The sequence below is a fragment of the Staurois parvus genome, unplaced genomic scaffold (genome assembly GCF_062004578.1).
Source record: "Staurois parvus isolate SC_StPar_1 unplaced genomic scaffold, SC_StPar_1.0 ptg001302l, whole genome shotgun sequence".
In the NCBI taxonomy this organism is placed as follows: Eukaryota; Metazoa; Chordata; class Amphibia; order Anura; family Ranidae; genus Staurois; species Staurois parvus.
Genome location: NW_028319098.1, coordinates 10,268,208 through 10,294,207, shown reverse-complemented (window position 1 = coordinate 10,294,207; position 26,000 = coordinate 10,268,208). Strand labels below are relative to the sequence as shown.

Sequence of the window (26,000 nt, the reverse complement as noted above, 5' to 3'; positions counted from 1 at the left end):
ATCACAGGCAACCAGGGAGAACTAATATGAACAGACATGCAGAGTCTGCATTGAATTATGAGGCATGCAGTCTAAAGAAGAAAGAACAGGGAGACTTTCTCAAAAGTAATGAGTGTCTGCTCCCCAACTGAAGTTTGGGAAGTGGCACACAGAAAGCCAGAAGCTGGGGTGATGAAGAACGAACATTACATTTCTTAAAGAAAGCTTTATTTTCCTATACTCAATGGCACACGGCAGCTCCAAAATGGAAGTACTATTGTTATCATGGCAATCAGGATCGTCTTTCGATATTTGTGCATATTAGGATTTTTCATAGGAACTAATTTTGCTTATGTGCAAGCCATATAGTATAGGTATTTTTTCTTAGCAGGGGAAATTTTTTAATAGCAAATATGTTTTTGGTGTATTGTGTACAAACCGATGGTGTTCTACATTAAATAATACCGTGTAGGTCTTGTAAACCTCCAATATCATTGTTTTTTTTATTGCAACATTCATGGTGCAGTTGTACCTCTGCTTTACACCTGTGTGTTCTCCATTTGAAAACTACAACAGAAACAAAAACTTGTTATGGACCATAAACCCTAAAACAAGCAACATATACATGAAATAAATCTATTTCTTATAGTTTGAGAAGTAAACAGTCAGAGGCGGTTTACACATGAACTGATGTGGTTTTACTGCATTTGGCCATATCACACTGTCTCAAAACGTGATGGTACACATGTCGAAAAACAAAACCAAAACAGAAGAAAACTCTTTTGCCATAATGACAGTGTCTATCCAGCCATAGAAATGTTAACTCTCATAATACCGCTTTGTGGTCAGCGTTACATGCTTTTCATCTCTGGGCTAGCTGATGTCAAGAGCGCAGAATGCAGGTATTAAAAACACTCAGTTGATGTAACTGTGAGTCATTACAACACAATGGGTGTAAATGTTCGTCACACAACAGCGTGGAGGTCAGGAAAAAGGAAAAAAAAAAACTAAAATAATTAAAAAACCAAAATAAGAACAAGATCTTTCTGCTTACTACTTATCGAGGGTGGGTTGGATCTAAACTGCAGAATCTTGGGCACACTGTGACTCAATGCTACAAACATCAGCTCATGTCTTTAAGCAAATGTTGGGCATGATACAATTGGTTAGTCTGGATCTTCTGCTAAAAGCTGTAATGGATAGAGTGAAGACTGCAATTTTGCTCCAGAAAAGATAAGCCGTGACTATATATGAAGACAACAACTACAACTTTCACAAGCACTAAGCACTGTCATTGGTTAAGTTTTAAAATATCAAAGCATTTACTAAAACAAACGAAAAAAAAAATAAAATGGTAATACCAGTAAAACGGAACACTAAACCGCTAACCAATGTGATTTTCTTAGCTTTTTTCTTTTTCATTTTTTTTTTCTTATTTTTTTGTTTTGAAGAGCTTAGCTGGTTGGAGTTTAGTTTTTGTTCTCTTAACACTTTGCTAATAAACTCTAAGTTGAAGCACTAATAAGATCAGGTTTCTGCTGTCTCAAAGCCATTAAATTAAAGATGTGGTCTCAGATTGCAGGGGAAGTGCTTTACGCTAATATAAGTCCCCTCTTTGTATAAACAGTACTCAATATTATCTCTTGCTTTAGGATAGCGTTGTCTTCACATAAGACTTGTTTAATGGTATTAGTGATTCGTTTCCTTGTACACGTACACCCTATTGCGTGTTGACAGGTTTATAAGGATGCAGTGGCCGCCGCCGCAAAGCTCCTAGACGATGGCCTTTGGATCCTTGCAGTCCTGAGCAGTGGTGCCTGAGTTAGCCTGCGTAGTGTCTGACTTCTCTCCACGATGCTTGGCTTGTCTGAAAGATTAATACATTGACAAGAGACTTTAGGGTCTAGGCCTGCACATCTCAAGACATGTTTATTAGCATATGGCTGGGGAAGACTCAAAGGTCGACCTCACCGATGACATTTTGAAGTGAAACAACAATATTTATGTTCAGATAACATGATGATGAGATCATGTCAGGATCGCTCAGATGGAATCACTGTTTAGAACTTAAAAAGCAACCCTGTCTATTGTCTTCTTTGCCCATGTCATATTTCTTTCAAAGGCAATTATCTCTCTATCCTCTGCAATTAGTTTAATAAAGTGCAGAGATGAAGGTTGAATGCTTGATTTCTCACCTTGTTTTGAATTCTGATAAATTAGTTTATCATCTTTTTATTAAAAAAAAAAAGCAAAACATTTCTTAAAAATATTATGCACCAAATATTTGGAAGAATACACACTAATTTATATATACTAAATGTCAGAGATACATAAGGATATATTTCTCAAAACATTTGCAGAGCTATTCGTCCTTTGAAACTTTATGCACAGTCGTTCTGTACAAATGGGGCACAAATGAATGTTATTAGCCTATTTTCCCTTCAGGTCAAATAAGTGAATCAGGAAAATACTACTTTGTGGCCACTAGGTGCAAGTTATGATCATAAGTAATGAATATCTATTTACTATCATAGTCAGCTTCATCTGGTGCCCATAAGGCATTTTCCCTGTTCACATATTCAACCTGGAAAGAAAAAAATAGCATTTTGCCCCCATATTCATAGAACAAATGTATATGCATTTTTACAGGATGTATAGGTCTGCATTTTTTATATATACACCCCATGTTGTCATTGTCTTGTAACAAACAGTGGGTGGACCAACAACACTTTTCTATATAATAGTGTATACAGTACATTAGTGTGAGGGCTTAGCTCTCACTTGGTTTATTGCAGAATGTGTATATTGAGCATTGACTCACAGATGTTAGCCTTTTTTCATATAAAACAAAAACCTCATTTTCTTTTAATTAGCAGCCGGTAAAGCATTGTACATGCGATCAGTAGATCATGGGTGCAATGAAGGGCTCCTGCAGACTGTCAGTGTAGCTGGCTGCCCATTACTGAATGACAGGAAACATCAATGAACTACCTAGAGTGCTCATCAGCACCCTGGTAGCTCATTAAGAACTACAAGCTGTCAGCCACAATGGCTGACGGTAGTTGTAGTTCCCCTATTCACAGAACCCTGTGAACGAATGACAAGGACAAGTAGTCGGAGTTCCGCATGGCCACGGTTTTTAAAAAATTGTGACATTAGGTATGAGGAGAAGATCCCTGGCCCACTGTCACAAAAGATACTCGAGGGGGGTCAGGGGCTGTTGCATCAGCAACATGTTACATGTTACACCCAGAATACAGGTGTAACATATAACATATGATAGAAGGTGAACTTATCCTTTAATAACCCAACGAAAAAATTTGGAATTTTGACTTGCCTGTAAATTTCTTATCCCAGCTTAAAGCACAGGACACAGGGCCTGTATTCATAAACCATAGGTTATATGCAGGCTACCTTCAGGTGATTGGACACAGGAAAAAAACTTGCTAGAACCACCCCTAGTGCAAGCTCATATAACCACACCCACTCCTTGAGACTCCAGTTTTTAGGCAAGCAATAAGTAGTGACCACAGAATACAGGAGAGAGGAGGGGGCCAGTGTCCTGTATTGTACTCCAGGATAAGGAATTTACAATTCAAAATATCTTAATCATACAGTACAGGACACAGCAGTTGTATTCATAGACATGGGCTGTTCCCAAGCACTAAACAGGACTGTCAACAGGCAGAAATGGGACGTTCCCAAGCAATAAACAGGCCCACAGAAAACAAGTGTTAAGCAACCTGAAGACACTCAGATGACTATCTGAAGCACCAACAGGCCTGGTAGGATGAGCTCTGACAGGGCGGAAACCCTTCCTTAAGGGCATAGGCCCTGGAAATAAGTTTTCTAATCCACCTGGAAATGGTAGTGCGGGAGGCAGGGTGCTCTCTATGAGAGCCTGTAGGCAGGACACAAAGGGAAAACAGAAGCCGTAGCTTCTAGGTAGACCATGAGAGCCCTAACAACCTCTAAGCAGGATGAGGGAAGGGAGGACAATTTCTTCATGAGGTGGAGAGACCTTGGGTAGATAAGCAGGTCTTGGTCCCAAGAAGATCTTACCGCTGTGTAAGATATGAAAAGGCTTTTTTAAGAAAGGGCTGCCAGCTCAAGCACATACCTGCTCATACTGTAATGGCCACCAGGAAGGCAAACTTCCATGTAGGGTCTCCCAAAGGGATATTACTAACTAATTGAAAGGGGGAAACCTGAACTACAGAGAGCACTAGGTTCAGATCTCAAGACATATTCAAGGGTCAAATTGGGGGATTTGTATGAGCAACTCCCTAAAAAAAAAGTCTTGATTAAGGATTGCAAAGCAAGAGGTTTCTGGTAGAGAATGGATTCAGCAGAAACCTGCCCTTAAGGGTCACATAATAGTCATGGCCAGATTGAACAAAGGCCAAAATACAAACATCATAGTATTCCCTGGAACTTGGCTGTCTGTCCTCACACCAGGCAAAGTAAGCCTTTCATGTGTGATGATAGATCTTGCAGGAGGTAGACTTTTTATCTGCTAAGGTGGAGATAAAGTCAGAGATATCACGATTCTTCAGGAACTGAGTTTCAACAGCCAAGCCATTAAAACCAGTGACTGGGAACCAGGGTGGAATACAGGGCCTTGTGCCAATAAGTCTGACTGGTTTGGAGGAGGCCAAGACTTGCCTTCCTACCAGGAGCGTACTATATCCTTCTGGGACATTTTGGTGCAATGAGGATCACCTCAAGAAGTTGCTAATTGTCCATGCCAAAGATTGGACCTTAAAGAAGCAATCTTTTCTGGAGGAAGGCAAATTCTGGCCTGGGCTGTGTCCAAGATTAGACCACTAGATGGTATGAGGGTTGGAGGGCTTGGGAAGTTGATTAACCAGCCCAGCTGACAGTTTAAAGTAACGGAATTGTCCTTTGCACAATGAGCAGACAAAGTTGTGGCTGAGAAACTCTTCAGCAGAAGAGTGTCCAGGTACCCAGTAACATGAATGCCTTGGAACTGCAGAAGAGCAAGATCCTGCGGTTAACTATATACTTTGCACTTCGTGCCAAGGTGAGTGCCTAACACACGATCAAGTTTCGGAAGCAAACTTTGCAGGCCAGACTGGGTCTAGTCCCCAAGGTATAACACCACTTTGCACCAATCTAGTGACTGATAGATAGCCCTTGGTAATAGCAGTAAAACGTTGATAGAAATGTCAGAAGAAAAATGATTGGTTAAAAAGAAAAACCTTTTCAAAGAAGAAGAGGTCCATCACTTAAAGACAAAAATTTGGTGTCTCGAGAAGTGGCTGGGGTTATATGAGTGTGCATCAGCAAGTAATTTTGACAGCGTCCAATCACCTGCATATGACCCTATGGTCTTTGAATACAAGCCATGTGTCCTGTCCTGTATAATTAAAGTGGTTCTAAAGGTAGAGGATAACGCATTCTATGCAATAAGATAAGAATCCCTCTGTGTACAGCTCCACCCCCCCCCCCCCCTCACTTAAACTCACTTGAGCCCAATCTTGATCCAGCGCTGTGCTGCTGTCAATCATAGCTTCTGAGGGGACAATAGGGGGCAGGGTTCTGCCATGCTGTGTGTGTCAATGGACACACAGAGCGCAGCTCAGGATCGTATCTGCATGCGTGGTCCCATAGCAAGCAGCTTGCTATGGGGGCACTCGGAAGGGGCAGGAGCTGCCGGCGGGGGACCCCAGAAGAGGATCAGGGCTGCTCTGTGCAAAATCACTGCGCAGAGCAAGTAAGTATAACATGCTTGTTATTTTAAAAAAATCCTTCAGAATCACTAAGTTTTCCATAGTCAGGTTGTGTGGTGACTACTTCATATTGTTGGTTCCTCTCTGCTGGAAAGAAGAACTGAACCAGCACCTGGTCACAAAGGATGGGTGTGAGCAGAGATCCACCTGGAGAGGTTTGTTTCATGTTTATCTGAATGCAATAAAATGCATTACAGCAACGCATAATTGTGAAGTCAGCCCAAACATGTTGATTTCCATACAAAAAAACCCCCACATGCTTCGACTTCCCCAAAAGAACCCATTTGTTAAAGTGGAATCATTCATGCCACAGCCTATTATCAACTAACAGCATGAATTTCAAAGGCATCATTCTCATTCTAATCCCACTGGAAACAATCTTGATCAGATGAAATATATGTCAGTCTCACAGGAGAAGCTACTCTAAGCATTAGCCATCAATGATGGTCATAGGAATACTTACTCAAATAATCCATTTTCTGACATGAGAGATCCATCCACAGAATCAAGTCCTTGTTCTGAAAATTGTTTCAAGGCACTTAAAGCTGCCTGTAGAAGAAAACGAACACGTTGAGATTACATAATATTTAAATAGTTTTACATTTATAATGCATACATGGTTGCTGACACAAACGTTCGTTCTGTTTGCACCAAGCTCTGGTCATCAATATATTTGGTGTTCACCAAGCATTCACTGTAATGCCAGCAGCATATGCTTTACGGAGTACAGTGAAGATGGAACAAATTGTAAAGGATCTTGAAATGTTTGGCTTTATTGTTTCTCTATTTTTTTTATTATTACTATATTAATGTGTCAGTCCACACAAAATTAAAAACGGAGTTAATTTTCCTTTGCCTTCCTGTAGTCAGATGAATATAAATTATAGAATATTTTATGTTGTTCTTTTTAGCATTTATTACAGCTTTGCTAAAAGAAGCCTGTTGTTTACAAAGCTCAATAGCTCAAGATAGATAAATCAGAAGAATGGCTCATTCCTTCTTTTGATGTTCAGTCCACAGTTTCAGCCAAACAAATAATCAAAGCAGGCTATTCCTGCTGTGCTGCCTCTTGATAACCCTTAGTGTGCTGGGAGCCCCCCTAGCACACACCCAACTCTGAGCTATATTGTTTGGATAGACGTAGCCACAATATAACCTTTTTTGCATATTACATTATGGAAATGTTTATATTAACAAAAAACAATACAAATTTTTAAAATGGTTAAAATTGATAGCAATTCAGAGGGATTGGTGTTGATCATTAACAGTATACATCACAACATTTTGCTTAAAATATTAAATTGTAACACATGCATCCTGACATATTTTACTATCAATCTCTTAAGAAGAAAAAAGGCAAAAAGGAAAGCAAAGACAACTGGAAAGAGAAAAAAATCAACAGGAATTGCAAACTAATGAGGAAGTTTAAACATACTGAATATTAGCAAAGTTTTAAAGGGATGCCACGCATTTTGCAGACTCTCTGAAAATTAAAAACCAGATTATTATGACATGTCCTTGTCTGATATAGTTCTATGTAAGAAACTCTTTCATAGTAAAGTTTACATATCTATGCTTATACATCAGGATCACCAATAGGGTGGAACATATGTCATGGCAATGACATTAGAAAATGTACACAAATCCTTTTCACTAGCCCGTTCCTGGCATTAGAAAGAGAATGGTAGTTTAAGAGGTCCTGTGAACAGACAGACCACATATTTTGAGACATGTTAAATAAATTACTTACAAAAAAAATTGTTAGGAACAACAAACTACATGGGATTGGCTGTGCCACTGTCCTAACACCATCATACCAGGCATCAGAAAGTGAAGGAAAAATAGCTTTACATTATTTTGACACATGTACAAGGAGGCAGATGGTTTTTTAGCTAAATATGCTCTTGTTAATGTTTAAAGAGGAATAATTAAATTCAAATGTTGTCCCCAACTCATCCCTCCACCAAAGATCCTTGGTGTATCTCCAATTAATAACAAAGTATATAAATAAGCATGATCTGCTACTGTTGTGTAAAGTAGGCCCCAGGAACATGAGTGTAAACATTTGGTGACTGCAATATTCTGTCCAGAGATGCCATCTCACCATTATTCACCTGAGACTTTCTAGTTAGAGAGAAAAAAGGTAACCAGGTTCTGTGGTGTGTGTCTGCTCTAGGTGAAATGTTGACATCAAGCTTTCTTTTGCATGTAATGTATTGTATAATTTGCATGCACAGTTTGTTTCTGAGCAACTGCTACTAGAACATAGTGACAACCCATTTATTAATACCCCCATCCTCCAAAAGCATTTGTTCCTGCCTGCACAGCACAAACACATTTGCAAAGAACAATTATTAAATCTCAAAATCTCTGGATAGCAGTAACAACCCAACAAAAATCCTAACACTACTGCACTCTATCCAAACATATAAAAATACCTTTTTGACTTGACATACAGGAGTCATAGTTAATAATACGTGACGTGATTTTATACTCAAATATTAACAACTCATCACCCAGTCACCTAGGAACTGTGGATTCCTGTAGGTACTGTAGCTACTCCATGCATGGCAACATACAGGCTCTATTCACACTTTTGTATTGCTGCAACACCTGGTAAAACATTCTACAACATACTTGCTTTGTGTGCTTTGCAACACAGTTCTGTAATTTTCTTTATTGCCAAGAAAAAAAGAATGACTGTCAGGAACATCATGTCAGCCATAATAAAGGCCATACCAGCTATAAGGCTCATGTGCAAAATGTGTACGTTTTCGGAACCAAATAAACATGCAAAAATGTGTGTGCGCATAGGAACAGTCGCATATATATATATATGGACTCCTAGCGGGCAACTTAAACCTGGGCCCTACATGAGATCATTGCTGAATGGTCTTTCAAAACGGAGTTCCTGTTATTCCTGCTCTTGTAATTTCTTTATCTGCCTTGCTTCAGGATTAACCTTGTGTGTCTGTTTGTTGCCTTATATTTGTTATCAACCTTGATCTGGACTTCTGACCAAGATTTTGCCTACTGATTCTTTACCTCACCACCTGTGTGTTGCCAACCTGCACTCCTCCCTAACCTTGATCCTGCTCATGATTTTGGTTCTTACTGCTCGACTGTTACTAGCTGGTACCTGGCTTTGCTCACTACTGGACTTGGTATTTTGGGGAGTCTTCTTCACTTTCCTGCTGCTTACTTGATACCAGTGCTCCTAATTTCAAGTCTTCAGTTTTAACTTCCTGGCACCAAGCTACATCACCAAGTGCTCTTCCATTGCCCTTGCAATTCCTGTCTGAACTTTCAGGGGTGCTTGGACAAGCATTCTATGAAAGGCTACCCTCATCATCTCAGGCTCCTTATACAGGTACATGACAGACTGATACATCATAAAATCTAGCACATGAGAGATGTGTTTACATGTTTGAGATCGGGTTCACACTGATGCAGTGTGGGAAACGCTGCGAACCCTGTGTGTTACCTGCACCGCATTGCAATCGCATCATAGGATATGGTATGGGTGTCAATGTTAAATTAAATTAATGACACCACAAAATAGATCACATTTACAGAGCCTGTAAATGCAATGAGTAAGTATGGCTGCCTCCATTTACATATACACTATATTGCCAAAAGTATTGGGACACCCCTCCAAATCATTGGATTCAGGTGTTCCAATCACCTCCATGGCCACAGTTGTATAAAATCAAGCCCCTAGGCATGCAGACTGCTTCTACACACATTTTTGAGAGAATGGGTCGCTCTCAGGAGCTCAGTGTATTCAAGCATGGTACTGTGATAGGTTGCCACCTGTGCAATAAGTCCAATCTGTGAAATTTCCTTGCTACTAAATATTCCATGGTCAACTGTTAGTGGTATTATAACAAAGTGGAAGCAACTGGGGACAACAGCAACTCAGCCACAAAGTGGTAGGCCACGTAAAATGACAGAGCGGGGTTAGTGCATGCTGAATCACACAGAAGTCACCAACTGCAGAGTCAATAGCTAAAGACCTCAAACTTCATGTGGCCTTCAGATTTGCACAACAACAGTGCAGAGAGAGCTTCGTGGAATGGGTTTCAATGGCTGGGCAGCTGCATCCAAGCCTTACATCACCAAGTGCAATGTAAAGCATCAGATGCAGTGGTGTAAAGCACGCCGCCACTAGACTCTAGAGCAGTGGAGATTTGTTTTCTGGAGTGACAAATCAGACTTCTCTGTCTGGCAATCCGATGGATGTGTCTGGGTTTGGCGGTTGCCAGGAGAACGGTACTTGCCTGACTGTATTGTGTAAAGTTTGGTGGAGAGGGGATTATGGTGTGGGGTTGTTTTCAGGGGTTGGGTTTGGCCCCTTAGTTCCAGCGAAGGGAACTCTTAAGGCATCAGCATACCAGTACATTTTGGGCAATTTCATGCTCACAACTTTGTGGGAACAGTTTGGGGATGGCCCCTTCCTGTTCCAACATGAATGCGCACCAGTGCACAAATCAAGGTCCATAAAGACATGAATGAGTAAGTTTGGTGTGGAGGAACTTGACTGGCCTGCACAGAGTCCTGACCTCAACCTAAAAGAACATCTTTGGGATGAACTAGAGCAGAAACTGAGAGCCAGGCCGACATCAGTGCCTGACCTCACAAATGCGTTTCTGGAAGAATGGTCAAAGACTCCCATAGACACACTCCTACCTTGTGGTCAGCCTTCCCAGAAGAGATGAAGCTGTTAAAACTTCAAAGGGTGGGCCAACTCAATATTGAACCCTACGGACTGAAAGCTGATTCACACATGTGCGGTGTGGATTGAAGCTCAGGCTTCACAGTTAATTGATACAGTAATTGTTCACAGGTTCACTTCAGATATATGTCAGGTTCAGAACAGGATTAGCTCAAGATCTTATCTTGTTCACACACATATGCAGTTTAGAAACGGTTCCCATAGAAGTCAATAGCCTGTAATCAGCACCTGAACCAGACAGCACTGCTCAGAAATTGGACATGACTCTTTTTATAAACCGTAATGAATCTGTACTGCCAGTGCACCAGATATTTGTGACTAGGCACCAAAGGAAGCAATGTGTTTTCACATGTCATGAGCATTGGATGCGGTTCAAACTGCATCCAATCTGCACATATGTGAACGGGCACTAAGACTAGGATGCCATTAAAGTTCATGTGCATGTAAAGACAGGGGGCCCAATACTTTTGGCAATATACTGTATAATTATAGCCTATAAATAGAAACTATGTTTTTAAAAACATTAGTTTACAACACTAGAATGATTTACATGAAAAGTAAGGATATATTTATATGTATAGCTATCAATAAAAGAAAAACCCACCAGAACAACTATACATTGCCTTTAAATGTATATTTCATATATATCACCACTTCCTAAACAATAGATTGAATTACTTTCTTGTAATTAATACATCAGAAACTTTAAAATACTGATATCCGGACAAAATGTTTTGTTTGGGATACACTGGGGGCAAATAAGGTAACGCAAAGCTAAAATGAAGTGCACAAACCCAGGGGAGTCATTATGACTATGCTGGAGAGTCAAACCAATGATTACAGACTGAAACAAAATGGAGCATGGTGCCAAATGCACAAACTGTGTCAAAAACACTGAAGGGGGAATGCTTTTTAATTATGTTTGATACCCCTCGAACAGTGTTTGAAAAGTTGTCTCCTGCTGATGCGAACGGTTCAGCCTTGACACGTTAAAGAGAAACAAAATTCATCTGACATTTTCCGGAGCAGCGGAAAGGTTAATAAGAGATTGGCAAATGGTGGGGAAAGCAAGCGCCCTCCAGTTAATTAAAACGCATGGTTTCACGTCCATTATTTACACAAATACATAAAGAGATACTTTACTCTCGAAGCAATTTATAGTGCTATTGTGGGTTAATTCCCACAGGTTTTGAAACAGATGTTTTTACAAATTTTATGTATGACTTTTGTAAATGGTTTAGTAGTGCCAAAAAGCAGATGCCAGCAGGACACTGCTTTTTTTGGCTAAACTTTGTTTTATAAATATGTAGACTTATCAGCAGGAGGTAAATTTCTCTGGTAAAGATTTTAAATTTTTATCTCTCCCTGTATCAGTCAACATTTAGTAAATGGTATCGATCTTATAAACTCACTCTTTGTGTTTAGTTTGCTCATCTGACCCAAAGTGCCAGTATAGGTTAGGCCTTCCATTGTTGAGAAGCACGGAGGAGGAATCTGGTGCCCGATGGCTCCACGCAGAAAACCTGGAAGTGCTCTGCCCTGAGCACTTCTGAGTTCACATCTGACAGCAGTCTGTGCCCCAAATAACAAGAGATCGAGTACTTTCTGTACATAATCTGTTAAGGAGCATGCAGGGGAGACATTCGGGGTCTAACAGACCCCTAAGTGTTCCCATAATGAGTACCTGTCACCTGCATAATGGCTATCACAATATTGTGATTACATTGTTATTATTTTAAGCTCCCTTGTAATGGCAATTCTGTGAAGTAAAAAATAATTTGTTAAAATAAATAAAACCCAATTAAAAAAAAAAAAGCAATGGCTCCCGTGCACCTAGGAAACACATATACTGTATATGTAAACACGACTGTGCAACACACATTAGGTATTGCTGTGCATATTAAGGCCATCATACACAGTGAACCCTATTTGATGAGTTGTAGAGGTCTTTCAAGCATCACCAATGTACAATTTTGAATATCATAGTTTGTCCTCTTTTTAGATGCATGCAGTTTTGAGACTTGACATAGTAAGTATCTATTTAAATTAAAAAAAAAAAAAGGTGGGGTGGTATATTATGTTTATGTGCGCTAAAATTAATGATGTATTTTTTTATGTACTGAAAACAGGTTTAATACGCAGTAATGCAAATACTGGGCTGGAGAAAATTTGCAACTACCATTTTTTACAGATTTCCTGTTTTCCAAAAAATATATACTGTTTTGGGTGTTAGAACTATTCTTTAGGCTAATAATCTGTATTTTAGCATGTGTGTACAAAAAAACAAACAAAATCCAGTTTCGGCTGAGTGGCTCTACTTTGCTGTAATCCCATGCAATTCTCCCCTGCTGGACTGCAAAAATGTTCCCCCTCTCTTCATCTCCATAACATAATGGGGAGGATATTCTGTAGTAAAACAGGAGAGACCTGGGCAGGGTTGAAAATACTGCTTGGGATTTCAGAGCAGCAGAGGCAGCATGATCAGCCCAAATGGAAATAAGGACCTGCTGGGTGTTCATAATAGATAATTGTTTGTTCCTGCTGTTTTAAACAAACAGAACAATGGGAAAACTGCATAGACGTACTGGATACATTTTGCCCATATATATGCCATCAGTTTTGTAGTTTCAGCTCACGCCAAAGATTTTTCTTTAAAAAGGTATGGTGCAGATTACACACTGCTGACAGCTAACAAGCTTGAAACAGCTGTATGATATGTTAAGTGATGTGGGGCTGTGTCTAGCTATATCCTGGCATGTCTTTGCATGCACAGCTGGCCACAGGATGATCATGGAATGATTTTTAAAATGAGAATCCCTTTAACATGTTCCCACCCGGCCTACAGCAGATTGACGGCCGGGCGGTCCTTTCCTCCCTGTAACTGGGCATCATATGACGTCCTGTGCATCGCGGCGCAGTCCCTTAGACACAGCTCTTCCCTGCTAAAGGTAAAGAGACAATGGAATTGGCTCATCACGTGAGCGGCCACTCACTGTCCCTATCTTCTCCTCCTCACACACCAATCTTGTGTGAGGAGGAGAACCTAGGAACAGTGAGGTTATACAGTTAAACACTTTCACTACTGTGCACCACACTGCCCCTAATAAAAAAGAGTCCCTGTCAGTGCCACCAGTAGATCTGTCAGATCAGCCCATCAGTGCATCTGTCAGTGTATCCCCATCAGTGCATCTGTCAGTGTATCCCCATCAGTGCATCTGTCAGTGTATCCCCATCAGTGCATCTGTCAGTGTATCCCCATCAGTGCATCCCCATCAGTGCATTTGTCAGTGCATCCCCATCAGTGCATCCCCATCAGTGCATCTGTAAGGGTATCCCCATCAGTGGACCTGTCAGTGTATCCCCCATCAGTGCAGCCCATCAGTGGACCTGTCAGTGTATCCCCCATCAGTGGACCTGTCAGTGCAGCCCATCAGTGGACCTGTCAGTGCAGCCCATCAGTGGACCTGTCAGTGCAGCCCATCAGTGGACCTGTCAGTGCAGCCCATCAGTGGACCTGTCAGTGCAGCCCATCAGTGGACCTGTCAGTGCAGCCCATCAGTGGACCTGTCAGTGCAGCCATCAGTGCCGCCTAATCCGTGTACTCGTCACAGAGTTGACACAACTGCTGCCCATCAGCTGTGTACCCATCACAGCTACCCATCAGCAGTTTACCCCTCATACAGCCACAATCACCAGAGCTGCAATGTCCAAAAAATATTTTACTAGTGAGGAGGTGATCAAAATCCTCAGCATATCGGATGAGAGCAGTGGGGAGCTCTCGCCATCCGATTCGGAATACGAGCCAGTAGAAAGTAGTGGGTCAGTGACCGAATCGGAGGAGGAAGCAGTCCCTCCTAAAAGGATACAATGCTCTGAAGAGCAGGCAACCACAAGCAGCACCATACACCCCAATGGTCAATCAGCAGACACCAATGGCACTAGACCCCAGGATGAAAGTCCCAGTACCAGCACTGGAGCATCCCACCAGACCCAAAGAATTAGGGCCCAAACATATCTTCCTGACACCCTGGCAAACCCTTTATGTCTGCCTTCCAGCTCAGGATCAGCTTCAATCCCAACTTTCACCACACAGCCAGGTGTGCATAACCAATACTGAAAATGTTTCTGAAAATGATTTTTGAAATTTGTTTTTCCCCTGCTGATTTACTGCAATACATTTTGGACCAGACAAACCTTTTTTGCTCAGCAATATATTGATAACAATCCCAGTACATCCTATGCCTGTCCTTTTCTATGGAAAACGTCTCACAGTGGAGGAGTTAAAAATTGTTTTTGAGCCTTACGTTTAACATGGGGCTTACAAAAAAAACAAAAACGAATTGCATGCCTACTGGTACACCAACCCCATCCATCATATGCCCATTTATTCTGCTGTAATGTCCTGGTCATGCTATGATCTGATCATGTGATTCCTGCATTTCAACGACAACTCACAGTGCCCTCCTCGAGATCATCCCAACTATGACAAGCTATACAAAATCCTCCACCTCCAAAAATTATTTTGCTAAGAGATTTGCGGAACAAATTTGTGTGGATGAATCCCTTGTCCACTTCACTGGCCGGCTGGGATTCAAGCAATACATTCCCAGTAAAAGGGCCAGGTATGGATTTAAGCCGAACAAGCTCTATGAAAGAGTTACAGGATATGTGCATGCATTCTGCGTGTACGAAGGCAAAGACTCCCAGCTCCAGCCCCGAGTGCCCAACCTACATCGGCACAAGTGGCAAAATTGTCTGGGACCTGGCATTCGCACTGTTCCAAAAAGGTTATCATATCTACCTTGATAACTATTATACCAGTCTGCCCCTTTTCCGGCATCTGTACTGTGAGAAAACCTTAGCCTGCGGTACCACCCGAAAAACTAGAAAGGGCTTCCCACAAAGTTTAGTAACCACAAGGTTACAAAGGGGGGAATCTGCAAGCCTGAGAAACGAGGAAGTGTTGGCCATGAAGTGGAGGGATAAGAGAGGATGTTTATGTCCTGTCCACCATCCACAATGACACCTCAGTGAAAATTCACAGAAGACGCGGTCCCATCCAAAAACCTGAATGTATCCACGATTACAATCAGTTCATTGGGGGGGGGTAGATTTAAATGATCAGATGCTACAGCCCTATTTGTCAACAAGAAAGTCCCTCTTCTGGTATCAAAATGTTGCAATTTATTTTTTCCATTTGGCCATTTACAATGTGTTTATCATCTATCAAAAGTCAACAGAAAGAGCCACCACCTACCAGCAAGGATCCCCCCCAGAAAACATTTGCTATGATTGTGTGAGCAGACTTCACAAGCAATATTTTTCAGAAAACATTCCACCCACATAATCAGGAAGAAGACACCAAAAAAAAAAATGTCGGGAGAAGAGGAGTTTGGAGAGACGCCAGTATTCATTGTCCCCAATGTCCCTCTCAACCAGGCCTATGCATCATAGACTGCTTCCGACGTTATCACGTCAACAATATTAGTTCCCCTTATTTTTAACAGCCTGCCATTTCCCAGTTTCTAAAATCCGTGCTGATCATTTGCCTGCTGCCTTGATTGTCCATGCGTTTGCCTTCAAAGTTAACTGACCCTGGCCTGTTTACCAACGATGCCTCTGCCTGCTGTCTGGATTGTTTCTAAACCACGTTTCTGCCTCCCACCTGCACTGACCTCGGCCTGTTAATTGACCATGTTTTTTGCCTGCTGCTTGAACTGATCTTTTGCCCTGCTACTGTAGTAGTGGGATGTACGATAACACAGGGGTCTCACATATGTAAGGGGCTTCAGAGCAGAGAAAAACAGTTTTTGGTTTTCCCCGGGGTTTTAAATTTCCAGATCAGGGTCTGTTAGTCTGGAGGCTTTGAAGAGATTGGGTGGGACGAAGCCTCTACCCCTGTGGCCAGGTCTTACCTGATGAGACCCTAAGCCTGAAGTTTCTTCCTGCTGCCTGGACCAATACTGTGCTGTCCATATCTTTGCCTGCTGCCTGTAATGACCCAGGACTTTTTATGGACCATGTCCTTTCCGGCTACCTGAACTAGTACTTTGGCTGTGCTGACCATATCTCTCCCTGCTGCCTGTAATGACCCAGGACTTTTTTGGACTATGTTCCTGCCTGCTGCCTGGACTATTCGTTTGGCTATTGCTGACCACATCTCTACCTGCTTCTTGGACCACTGCTCTCCTGTGAAAAAGTCTCACGCATGTGGTATCACCATACTCAGAAGTAGCAGAATGTATTTTGGGGTGTAATTCTTGTTATGTCCATGCTGTGTTTTTAGAAATATCTTATAAATTGACAACTTTGTGTAAGAAAAAAAAAAGTTAATTTTCTTTCCACAATTTTCAAAAACTTGTGGAAAAAAAAATGACACATTCAAAATACTAATTATGCCTCATAGAATATACGTTGGGGTGTTTGCTTTCCAAAATTGCATCTTGATCCTCTGTATGTGGTATCACAATACTCAGGACAAGTAGCAGAATGTATTTTGGGGTGTAATTCTTGGTATGTAAATGCTATGTGTTAGAAGTATCTTATAAATTTAAAAATTTGTGTAAAGAAAATGTTTTAATTTTCTTTCCACATTTTTCAAAAACTTGTGGAAAAAAACAACAGTCAAAAGACTCATTATGCCTCGTAGAATATATGGTGGAGTGTTTTCTTTCCAAAATTGGGTCATTTTGTGGGTAATTCCATTGTCCTGGTGGTCCAGGTCCTTCAAAAATGTGATAGGTAGTCAGAAAATTCAAAGTGTAATTTATGCCCCTAGAACGCCTGATGGTGCTACTTAGATGTTGGGCCTCTGTATGTGGCCAGGCGGTGTAAAAGTCACACAAATGTGGTATCATCATATTCAGGACAAGTAGCAGAATGTATTTTGGGGTGTCATTTTTTTGTATGTACATGCTATATGTTAGACATATCTTATAAATTGACAACTTTGTGTAAAAAAAAAAATGTGTTAATTTCCTTTCAACATTTTTCAAAAACGTGTGGAAAAAAAAATGACACGTTCAAAAGACTCATCATGCCTCATATAATATACGTTGGGGTGTTTGCTTTACAAAATGTGGTCATTTTGTGGGTAATTTCATTGTCCTGGTGCTCCAGGGCCTTCAAAAATGTGATAGGTAGTCAGGAAATTAAAAATGTAATTTATGCCTCTAGAACGCCTGATGGTGTTACTTGGATCTTGGGCCTCTGTATGTGTCCAGGCTGTGAAAAAGTCTCACATATGTGGTATCGCCATACTCAGGAGGAGTAGCAGAAAGCATTTTGGGGTGTAATTGCAAGTATGCATATGTCGTGTGTGAGAAATAGCTTGTTAATATGACAATTTTGTGTTAAGAAAAACAATTAAAAATGTCTTAATTTTCCCAAGAATTGATTGAAAAAAATTAAAAACTTCAAAAAATTCACTATGCCTCTTACTAAATAGCTTTGACTGTCTACTTTCGAAAAAGGGGTCATTTGGGGGGTATTTGTACTTTCCTGACATGTTAGGGCTTCAAGAAATTAGCTATCAGTACATCAGGTGTGATCAATTTTCAATGATTGGTACCATAGCTTGTAGACTCCATAACTTTCACACAGACTAAATAATATACCCTGATTTGGGTTATTTTTAGAAATGTGGCAGTAAAAATGTTGGCCTAAATTTATGAAGAAAATGTACTTATTTGCAACTTTTTTTTAATAGAAACTAAAAAAAATTTTTTTTTTTTTTTTTTTTAAATATTTGCTCTTTTTTTGCTTATTTCACATAAAATAAAAAAAAAACAGTGGTGATTAAGTACCACCAAAATAAAGCTTTATCTCTGAAAAAAATGATAAAAGTTTTGTTGAGGTACAGTGTAGCATGACTGAATAACTGTCATTCCAACTGTGAGAACACTGAAAGCTGAAAATTGGTCTGGAGAGGAAGGGGGTAAAAGTGCCCTGTATTGAACTGGTAATCTGGTATTGAAGCAAAATCTATCAGCGGCTGTGTACTATGGACACAGCCGAAGACAAATTTGTGTACCGGCCCCGTTGCCAGTACCATGTGACCTGTTGTGACCAATCACAGCAGGTCACATGACAGTTGTAAACAATGGATAGCTTCCTTTCATGCCATCCATTGTATACATGTGTGTCTAGCTGTGAATGGTCACAGTGATCACATGCACAGGCTGGGCAAATCACAGCCCATCTGTGTCATGTGATTAGTTGTGGCCAATCGCTGCTAATAACAAAAAAACCTGCAGGAATTGATTTCATACAGTTAAATGCTAGCTTATAGCAAAGAAATTCTTTGCTATAAGCAATCAAATTCTGTAAAAAAAAAACAAAACAAAAACTGATCACTTCCCCAAAGTAGTACAATGTTACTATGGTAACATTATACTACTTTGGTCAGAGTGTAATATGAAAAAAAAAATCTTACAAAAAATAGAAAAAAATGTAATAATAAAAAAAAAATTATCAATCTTTTTTTTCGTACTGTCACCAGTCAGTGTCCCTGATCACCGCCACACCAGTTATATGATGATGCTGTACTGCACTGGTGACAGTATGTAAAAAAAACTGAAAATATTTTTTTAAATTTTCTTAAAAAATGACAAAAAAAATTACGAACTTCCAAAAACTCCCCATGCCTCTTATGAAATATGTCAGACTGTCTACTTTGCAAAAAGGGATCATTTGGGGGATATCTGTACTGTTCTGACATTCTTGTACCTCAAGAAATTAGATAGGCTGTCAGTACTTCAGGACTGATCAATATTCAGATATATCCCATAATTTATGAACGCTATAACTTTCCTACAGACTAAATAATAAATACGGATTTCAGTTATTTTCAACAAAGAAATGTAGCAGAATACATTTTGGCCTAAATTTATGAAGAACAATTATTTGCAAACTTTTATAACAGAAACAAAAAAAAAAAAATGTTTTTTTTTTTCAAAATTTTCAGTCTTTTTTTTGTTAATTTAGCAAAGAATAAAAACCCCAGTAGTGATTAAATACCACCAAAAAAAAGCTCTAGTTGTGTAAACAAAATAATAAAAATTTAGTTTGGGTAAAATGTTGTATGACCACGCAATTGTCAATCCAAAATGTGAGAGCGCTGAAACCTGAAAATTGGCCTGGGCAGGAAGGGGGTAAAAGTGCCCAGTATTTAAGCGGTTAAAGAAAACTTTCCATTTCTGACCTCTTCTGAATATACCAGTTCTGCTGCTCTAATGACTGACAATTTTTAAAAGCCTAACCTCAATTTTTATTTGCGGTCACCCCCAGTACCCCCTCCCCCTTTTTCCCTGAAGACTGCTGGTTTCTCAGGGCATCGATGCTCCTCTTATTGTATGACTGATGTGCTGTCCAAGAGTACTGTGTGCCCAGTCTGGTGCGCACATGAAGGTATAGCTCATAGGAAGTGGGTGTGATGACACAAGGCATCATTCAACCTGGAAGAAGACCTGGACCGAGAGTCTGCAGGGGCTGAGGGAGGCGAATATTGCAACAGAGCTGCTTTATTTTACAGAGTAAACCCATTTACGATGTGCTGGACAATACATTTTTTTTGGGAGAATCACAGAGTTGTTCTTCCAGTCAGAACATAGAGAACATGTAGATTTCCTTGTTCCAGGTCAGATCTCAAAAATTGGAAGCCAGAGACAGCCCGGCAATTAGCATTGTAAAAAGGAACTCAGCAATGGAAGCCCTTGCACTTCTCTCAGTACAGGTTCCCTTTATTTTTTTAGAATAATGAAGCATGCCATATAAAAATACTTTTTGCCTTAGGAATACCTACAGTTGTGTTCAAAATAATAGCAGTGTGTTGAAAAAAGTGAATAAAGCTCAAAATCCTTCTATTAGCTTTTATTTCCATACACACAAATGCACTGGGAACACTATACATTCTATTCCAAATCAAAACATGAAGAAAAATATATAAAATTTGTGTTGTTCCTCTAAAAAAAATTGAAGAAAAGTGAATATTAGACTGTTCAAAAAAATAGCAGTGTTTGTATTCTTCTTTACAAACTCAAACATTCACTATATAAACTGAAAAATGTTTGAAGATTTTGCTTTCCTTTGAATCACTTAATGAATATTTAGTTGTATAAGCACTGCTTCTGAGAACTGCTGTACATCTGTGTTGCATGGAGTCAACCAACTTCTGGCACCTGTGAACAGGTATTCCAGCCCAGGATGATTGGACTACATTCCACAGTTCTTCTCTATTTCTTGGTTTTGCCTCAGAAACTGCATTTTTGATGTCACCCCACAAGTTTTCTATTGGATTAAGATCCGGGGTTTGGGTTGGCCACTCTATAACGTCAATCTTGTTGGTCTGGAACCAAGATGTTGCACCTTTACTGGTGGGTTTGGGGTGGTTGTCTTGTTGGAACACCCGTTTCAAAGGCATTTCCTCTTCAGCATAAGGCAGCATGACCTCTTCAAGTATTCTGATGTATTCAAACTGATTCATGATCCCTGGTATGCGATAAATAGGCCCAACACCGTAGTATGAGAAACATCCCCATATCACGATGCTTGCGCAACCATGCTTCACAGTGTACTGTGGCTTGAATTCAGTGTTTGGGGGTCGTCTGACAAACTGTCTCCGGCCACTAGACCCAAAAAGAACAATCTTGCTTTCATCAGTCCACAAAATGTTGCGCCATTTCTCTTTAGGCCAGTCAATGTGCTCTTTGGCAAATTGTAACCTCTTCAACACGTCTTTTTTTCAACAGTGGGACTTTGCGGGGGCTTCTTGCAGATAGCTTGGCTTCACATAGGCATCTTCTAATTGTAACAGTACTCACAGGTAACTTTAGACCTTCTTTGATCTTCCTGGAGCTGATTGTTGGCTGAGTCCTTGCCATTTTGGCTATTCTTCTATCCATTTGAATGGTAGTTTTTTGCTTTCTTCCACGTCTTTCAGGTTTTGGTTGCCATTTTAAAGCATTTGCGATCATTTTAGCTGAGCAGCCTATCTTTTTTTGCACTTCTTTATGTTTTCCCCTCTCCAATCAACTTTTGTAATCAAGGTACGCTGTTCTTCTGAACAATGTCTGGAACGACCCATTTTCCTCAAAATTTCAGAGAGAAATGCACTGTAACCAGCATGTATAACATTTGCTGCCTTCCTTCCTTAAATAAGGGCAATAATTGCCACCTGTTTTTCAAAGAATGAGTGACCTCACTAATAGAACTCCACACTGCTATTATTTTGAACATGCCCCTTTCCATTAGTGATTCAATTACACAGAAACAGCAGCATGCATGTCATGACTGTTGGGTCTGTTGGATTTCTATTACTCTACTACACCTGCTAGTAAATTATTTGTCATGTAGAAATATCATTTCTACCAAAAAATGTGATTGATCAGGTTAGTGATGTCTGACTGCTATTATTTTGAACACAACTGTAAGTGCTCCTCTTTGCTGTATCACTAACAAAAGACTACTTTGTTCTTTTTCACCCTTAATGGTTCCTCTATATTAGCAGGATTGGTCAACTCAAATTTTCTTTAGCTTTAATTAGTATGGGTTGGTAATCTACATGGATGTACTCAATAACATACCACAGCTGCAGTATACACCTATCATACTTTGATGGTAAAACAAAACTTGCTTTACTTTGAGGCCTTGACACCAATAAAAGACAGCAGGACAAAGTTCCAGGATCAAATATATATATATATATATATATATATATATATATATATATATATATATATATATATATCTCAATATCACACACACTATATTGCCAAAAGTATTTGTCTATGGGAAGGTTCTCCCTGTGCCTGTGTGGGTTTCCTCCGGGTACTCCGGTTTCTTCCTACACTCCAAAGACATGCTGAGCCACCAGGGAAGGTAGCTGAGAGGTGCTTTACCCTATCGGATGATCCAAAGGGAACCCCAGATGGACAGAGGTGCCCAGAGAGAAGCCCAGAGATGTTAGACAAGTCCATAAGAGGATTCCATTTGAGACCTTGAGACGTGAATAGTCTTCTTAATGCATATTGGAATTATGCATCTGGTGAGTGTATAATTCGAATATTTGACCACTGGAAGACACACGAAGGATCACTATTTATTATATAGACTTTGGCACTTTTTTCTGACACTAACCAGTCACCTTTATATGCAATTTTATTACTGTTGTCTTATTTAGTTGTCACCATTTCTTCAATAGTTTTATGTTCATATTTACCTTCTAGTATATTTTGGCATTATTTGTTTTTAGCGCTGCGCCTTTTGTGTTCTATCAGTTGTGGAAGGTTTATTGGTACCTTTTGGTGTACAGCAGCTTTTACCTAGCGCTCACTTTTTTCCCTATACAATATAGTTTATCTACAGCCACTCTTTTGTCTAAGGTTTTGTTACCTCTTCATAAAAAGAAACCCCATTTGCTTGACAACTTCTGTCTTTCATGAATTCATGAAATTAGAAATAGCTTTGAAATTACAGAGATCAATTCTTTTAGGCCACATACATATTCTACATATTAAAGGCTAAGTTCAGTAAAGTATTTTGCTATTTTAGTATTATGTGAAGTGTTAACTAATGAAATCTCCTTTGAGTGGAATAGTCTGGAAAACAGCCAGATGGCGGTCCTTGAATTACTGTCAAAAGTAGAGAACATGGATAAAATTCATCAATAGTTTGGAAACTCCCTAAAACATCTCAATGGAATGTTTTATAAACATTTACCTAAGCACATGTAGCACATGTAGTAGTGGTGGTGGGGGTGTGGGTACAGTTTATATGTGCTGCCCCAATTACCAACCATTTCAAAACATTTTACTGCCTCACTGACCACCGATAGGCGTTACGTTTTTTTTTCTCCAATGTTCCACCAATCCAAGAGTGCATAGTGATGTTTAGAATCTCACAAGCACAAATTACAAAGAAATGCTATGTTGAATAATTAGGCTCTGTAGTGCTTCCATGTGTTTAATAACATACACATGGTTATGCTTATCTATCATAACTGCAGCACACTCTCCAAGAGTAGCAATGACTGGCTTATATCTCAAACTAATGTCAATTTGTTTGTATAATACGTTTATAAGAAAAAGCTGTTTGGGAACCACATTTGTAGACCATCCAGATATACATTCAGCTGAAAACAAGGATTTTGAAACTGGACAGCAAAGCTAAATATGGTTAATGGATAACCTATTAAAACACAACAAGTTGCACCAACAAGCACAAAGTGTCCATATACATTAGCAATAGGTCTTGCAACTCTACATGGGCTTGGAGCTCCAGGTGACTTGAAGAGCCACAGACTGGCCATCTGCCAGACCAAGATGTTTACTGTTGTTGCTGAATTTCTGGTTCTTCCTTAAATCAAGGTTATACACACACACACACACACACACACACACACACACACACACACACACACACACACACACACACACACACACACACACACACACTGATCACTACGACTGTTCAGCATCAGGTAGAACATCTGTCAATATTGAGGGTACATGCACATTGGGCTTAAAAAAACCCACCAGTTTCTTTGGCAGAAATAAAAAGGCACATATAGAGCATTCTTGCACACGTGTTTAGGTGCATTTAGCGCTTTTCTACCAGAAAACTCCTCTCAAAACCACAGCCCAGAAGGACTTTTTTTCTGCCTCTAAACACTGAGCTTGAGATATGCATCCAAATGTCCTGATGTGCACAGACACATAGGATAACATTGAGCTGCTTCTACAGGCAAAACACAAACCTCCTGTAGTAGTAGTAATTTTAAACCCAGTGTTCATGGACCCCAAAAAGCTGGGACTGTCCTATAAACAGCAAGGTTACAATGAGGAATATCTAGTCCAAACTATTTGAATCTGTCCAATAATTGGACCTTAATGGAAACCCTTACTGAGGAAGTATGGGGGCTGCCTTTGCTGACTTCTCCTTCTAAAATACTTGGATACTGGTGGTCATTCTAACCAAATGGCTTCAGTACTCTAGGCCAATGACCAGGAATAATTTTAGATACATTCATGGCCAAAAATATTGGCACTACTTCACCCAGAAAATTGTTGCAATAACAAATGTTTTGGCATTCTCCTGTCTATTTCTTTTGTTTGTATTGGTATGACACAAAAAAGTGGGAAAAACAAAAGCACCAAATCTGATACATTACACGCAAACCCCCGAAAATGGACTGGACAAAATTATTGGCTCCTTCTCAAAAGTGTAAGAAATAATTGCATTCCAAGTTTGTGATGCTCCTGTAATTTGTAATTAAGCTCACCTATTTCAATCAACAGGTGCTGACAATATAGAAATCACACCAGCAACCAGTTAAAATGGTGAAACATTGACTCAGCTTTTCTGCTGTGTCTCTGTGTGCCACATAGTTCATGGAGATGAGAAAAAGCAGCAGAGAATTGTCGGAGGATTCGAGAACCAATATTGTGAAAAAGCATGGACAATCTCAAGGTTACAAATCCATCTCCAAAGATCTTAATGTTCCTGTGTCCACTGTGCATAACATTGTCAAGAAGTTTATAGCCCATGGCACTGTAGTTAATATCCCTGGACATGGACAAAAGAGAAAAGTTGATCAATAATTGCAATTAAAGGATTGTTCGAGTGGTGGATAAAGAACCTTGATCAAATTCCAGACAAATTCAAGCTGACCTTCAGGCACAGGGTACAACTGTGTCAGCTCGCACTATATGTTGCCTTTTGAATGAAAAGGGACGTGATGATAGGAGATGCAGGAGGACCCCATTGCTGACACAGAATAAAAATGCCAGATTGGAGATTGCCAAAACTTACCTGAGGAAAAGAATGTACTGTGGACAGACAAAAAAAGTTACATCTTTTTGGTAAAGCCCACCATTCTACTGTAAAAATCAATGAAGCCTTAATAGAAAAGAATACAGTCCCTACAGTCAATCATGGTGGAGGTTCACTGATGTCTTGGGGTTGTTTTGCTGCTTCAGGCATTGGATGTTTTGACCGTGTACAAAGCATCATGAAATCTGAAGACTACTAAAGAATTCTGGGGTGAAATGTGGGGCTCAGTGTAAGAAAGTTTGGTATCTGTCAGAGGTCATAGATCTTACAGTAGTACAATGAACGAAAGCACATGTCAAAAAGCAACCAGAAATGGTTTAAGGCAAAGTGCAGGAGAGTACTGAACTGCTCAGCAATGAGTCCTGATCTCAATTCCATAGAGCACCTGTGGAGAAATCTCATAATAGCAGTTGGGAAAAGGAACCCTTCCAATCTAAGAGACCAGGAGCAGTTGGCAAAAGAAGAGTGGTCCAAAATTCCAGTAGAGGTGTAAGAAACTCATTGATGGTTACAGGAAGCCATTGATTTCAGTAATTTTTTCCAAGCTCTGGAAATGGGTGACCCAACAGTGCACATTCACAAGGAATAATGAATATGTGGTATTGAATTCAAGGAAATAAAATGTGTAGGATTCGTCAAAAACTTTCAAACTTTAAGATCATTCAAACTAATAGGAGTAGACTATTGAAATTCAATGAGGAAAT

The 26,000-nt window shown here is 39.9% G+C and overlaps 1 protein-coding gene across 7 annotated transcripts in view; it reads right to left on the bottom strand.

The window, feature by feature from the left end:
- Positions 1-654: 654 nt before the first annotated feature.
- STAU2 (staufen double-stranded RNA binding protein 2) overlaps positions 655-26,000 on the bottom strand; it is a 353,166-nt gene continuing 327,820 nt past the window's right edge. For all 7 annotated transcript variants that reach the window (XM_089661030.1, XM_089661034.1, XM_089661035.1 and 4 more), the window contains 2 exons: positions 6,196-6,281; positions 655-1,846 (listed from right to left, as the gene is read on the bottom strand). In XM_089661030.1, the coding sequence (XP_089517156.1) occupies positions 1,753-1,846; positions 6,196-6,281 (180 nt within the window). In that variant the 3' untranslated portion in view covers positions 655-1,752. The remainder of the gene's footprint in view (positions 1,847-6,195; positions 6,282-26,000) is intronic.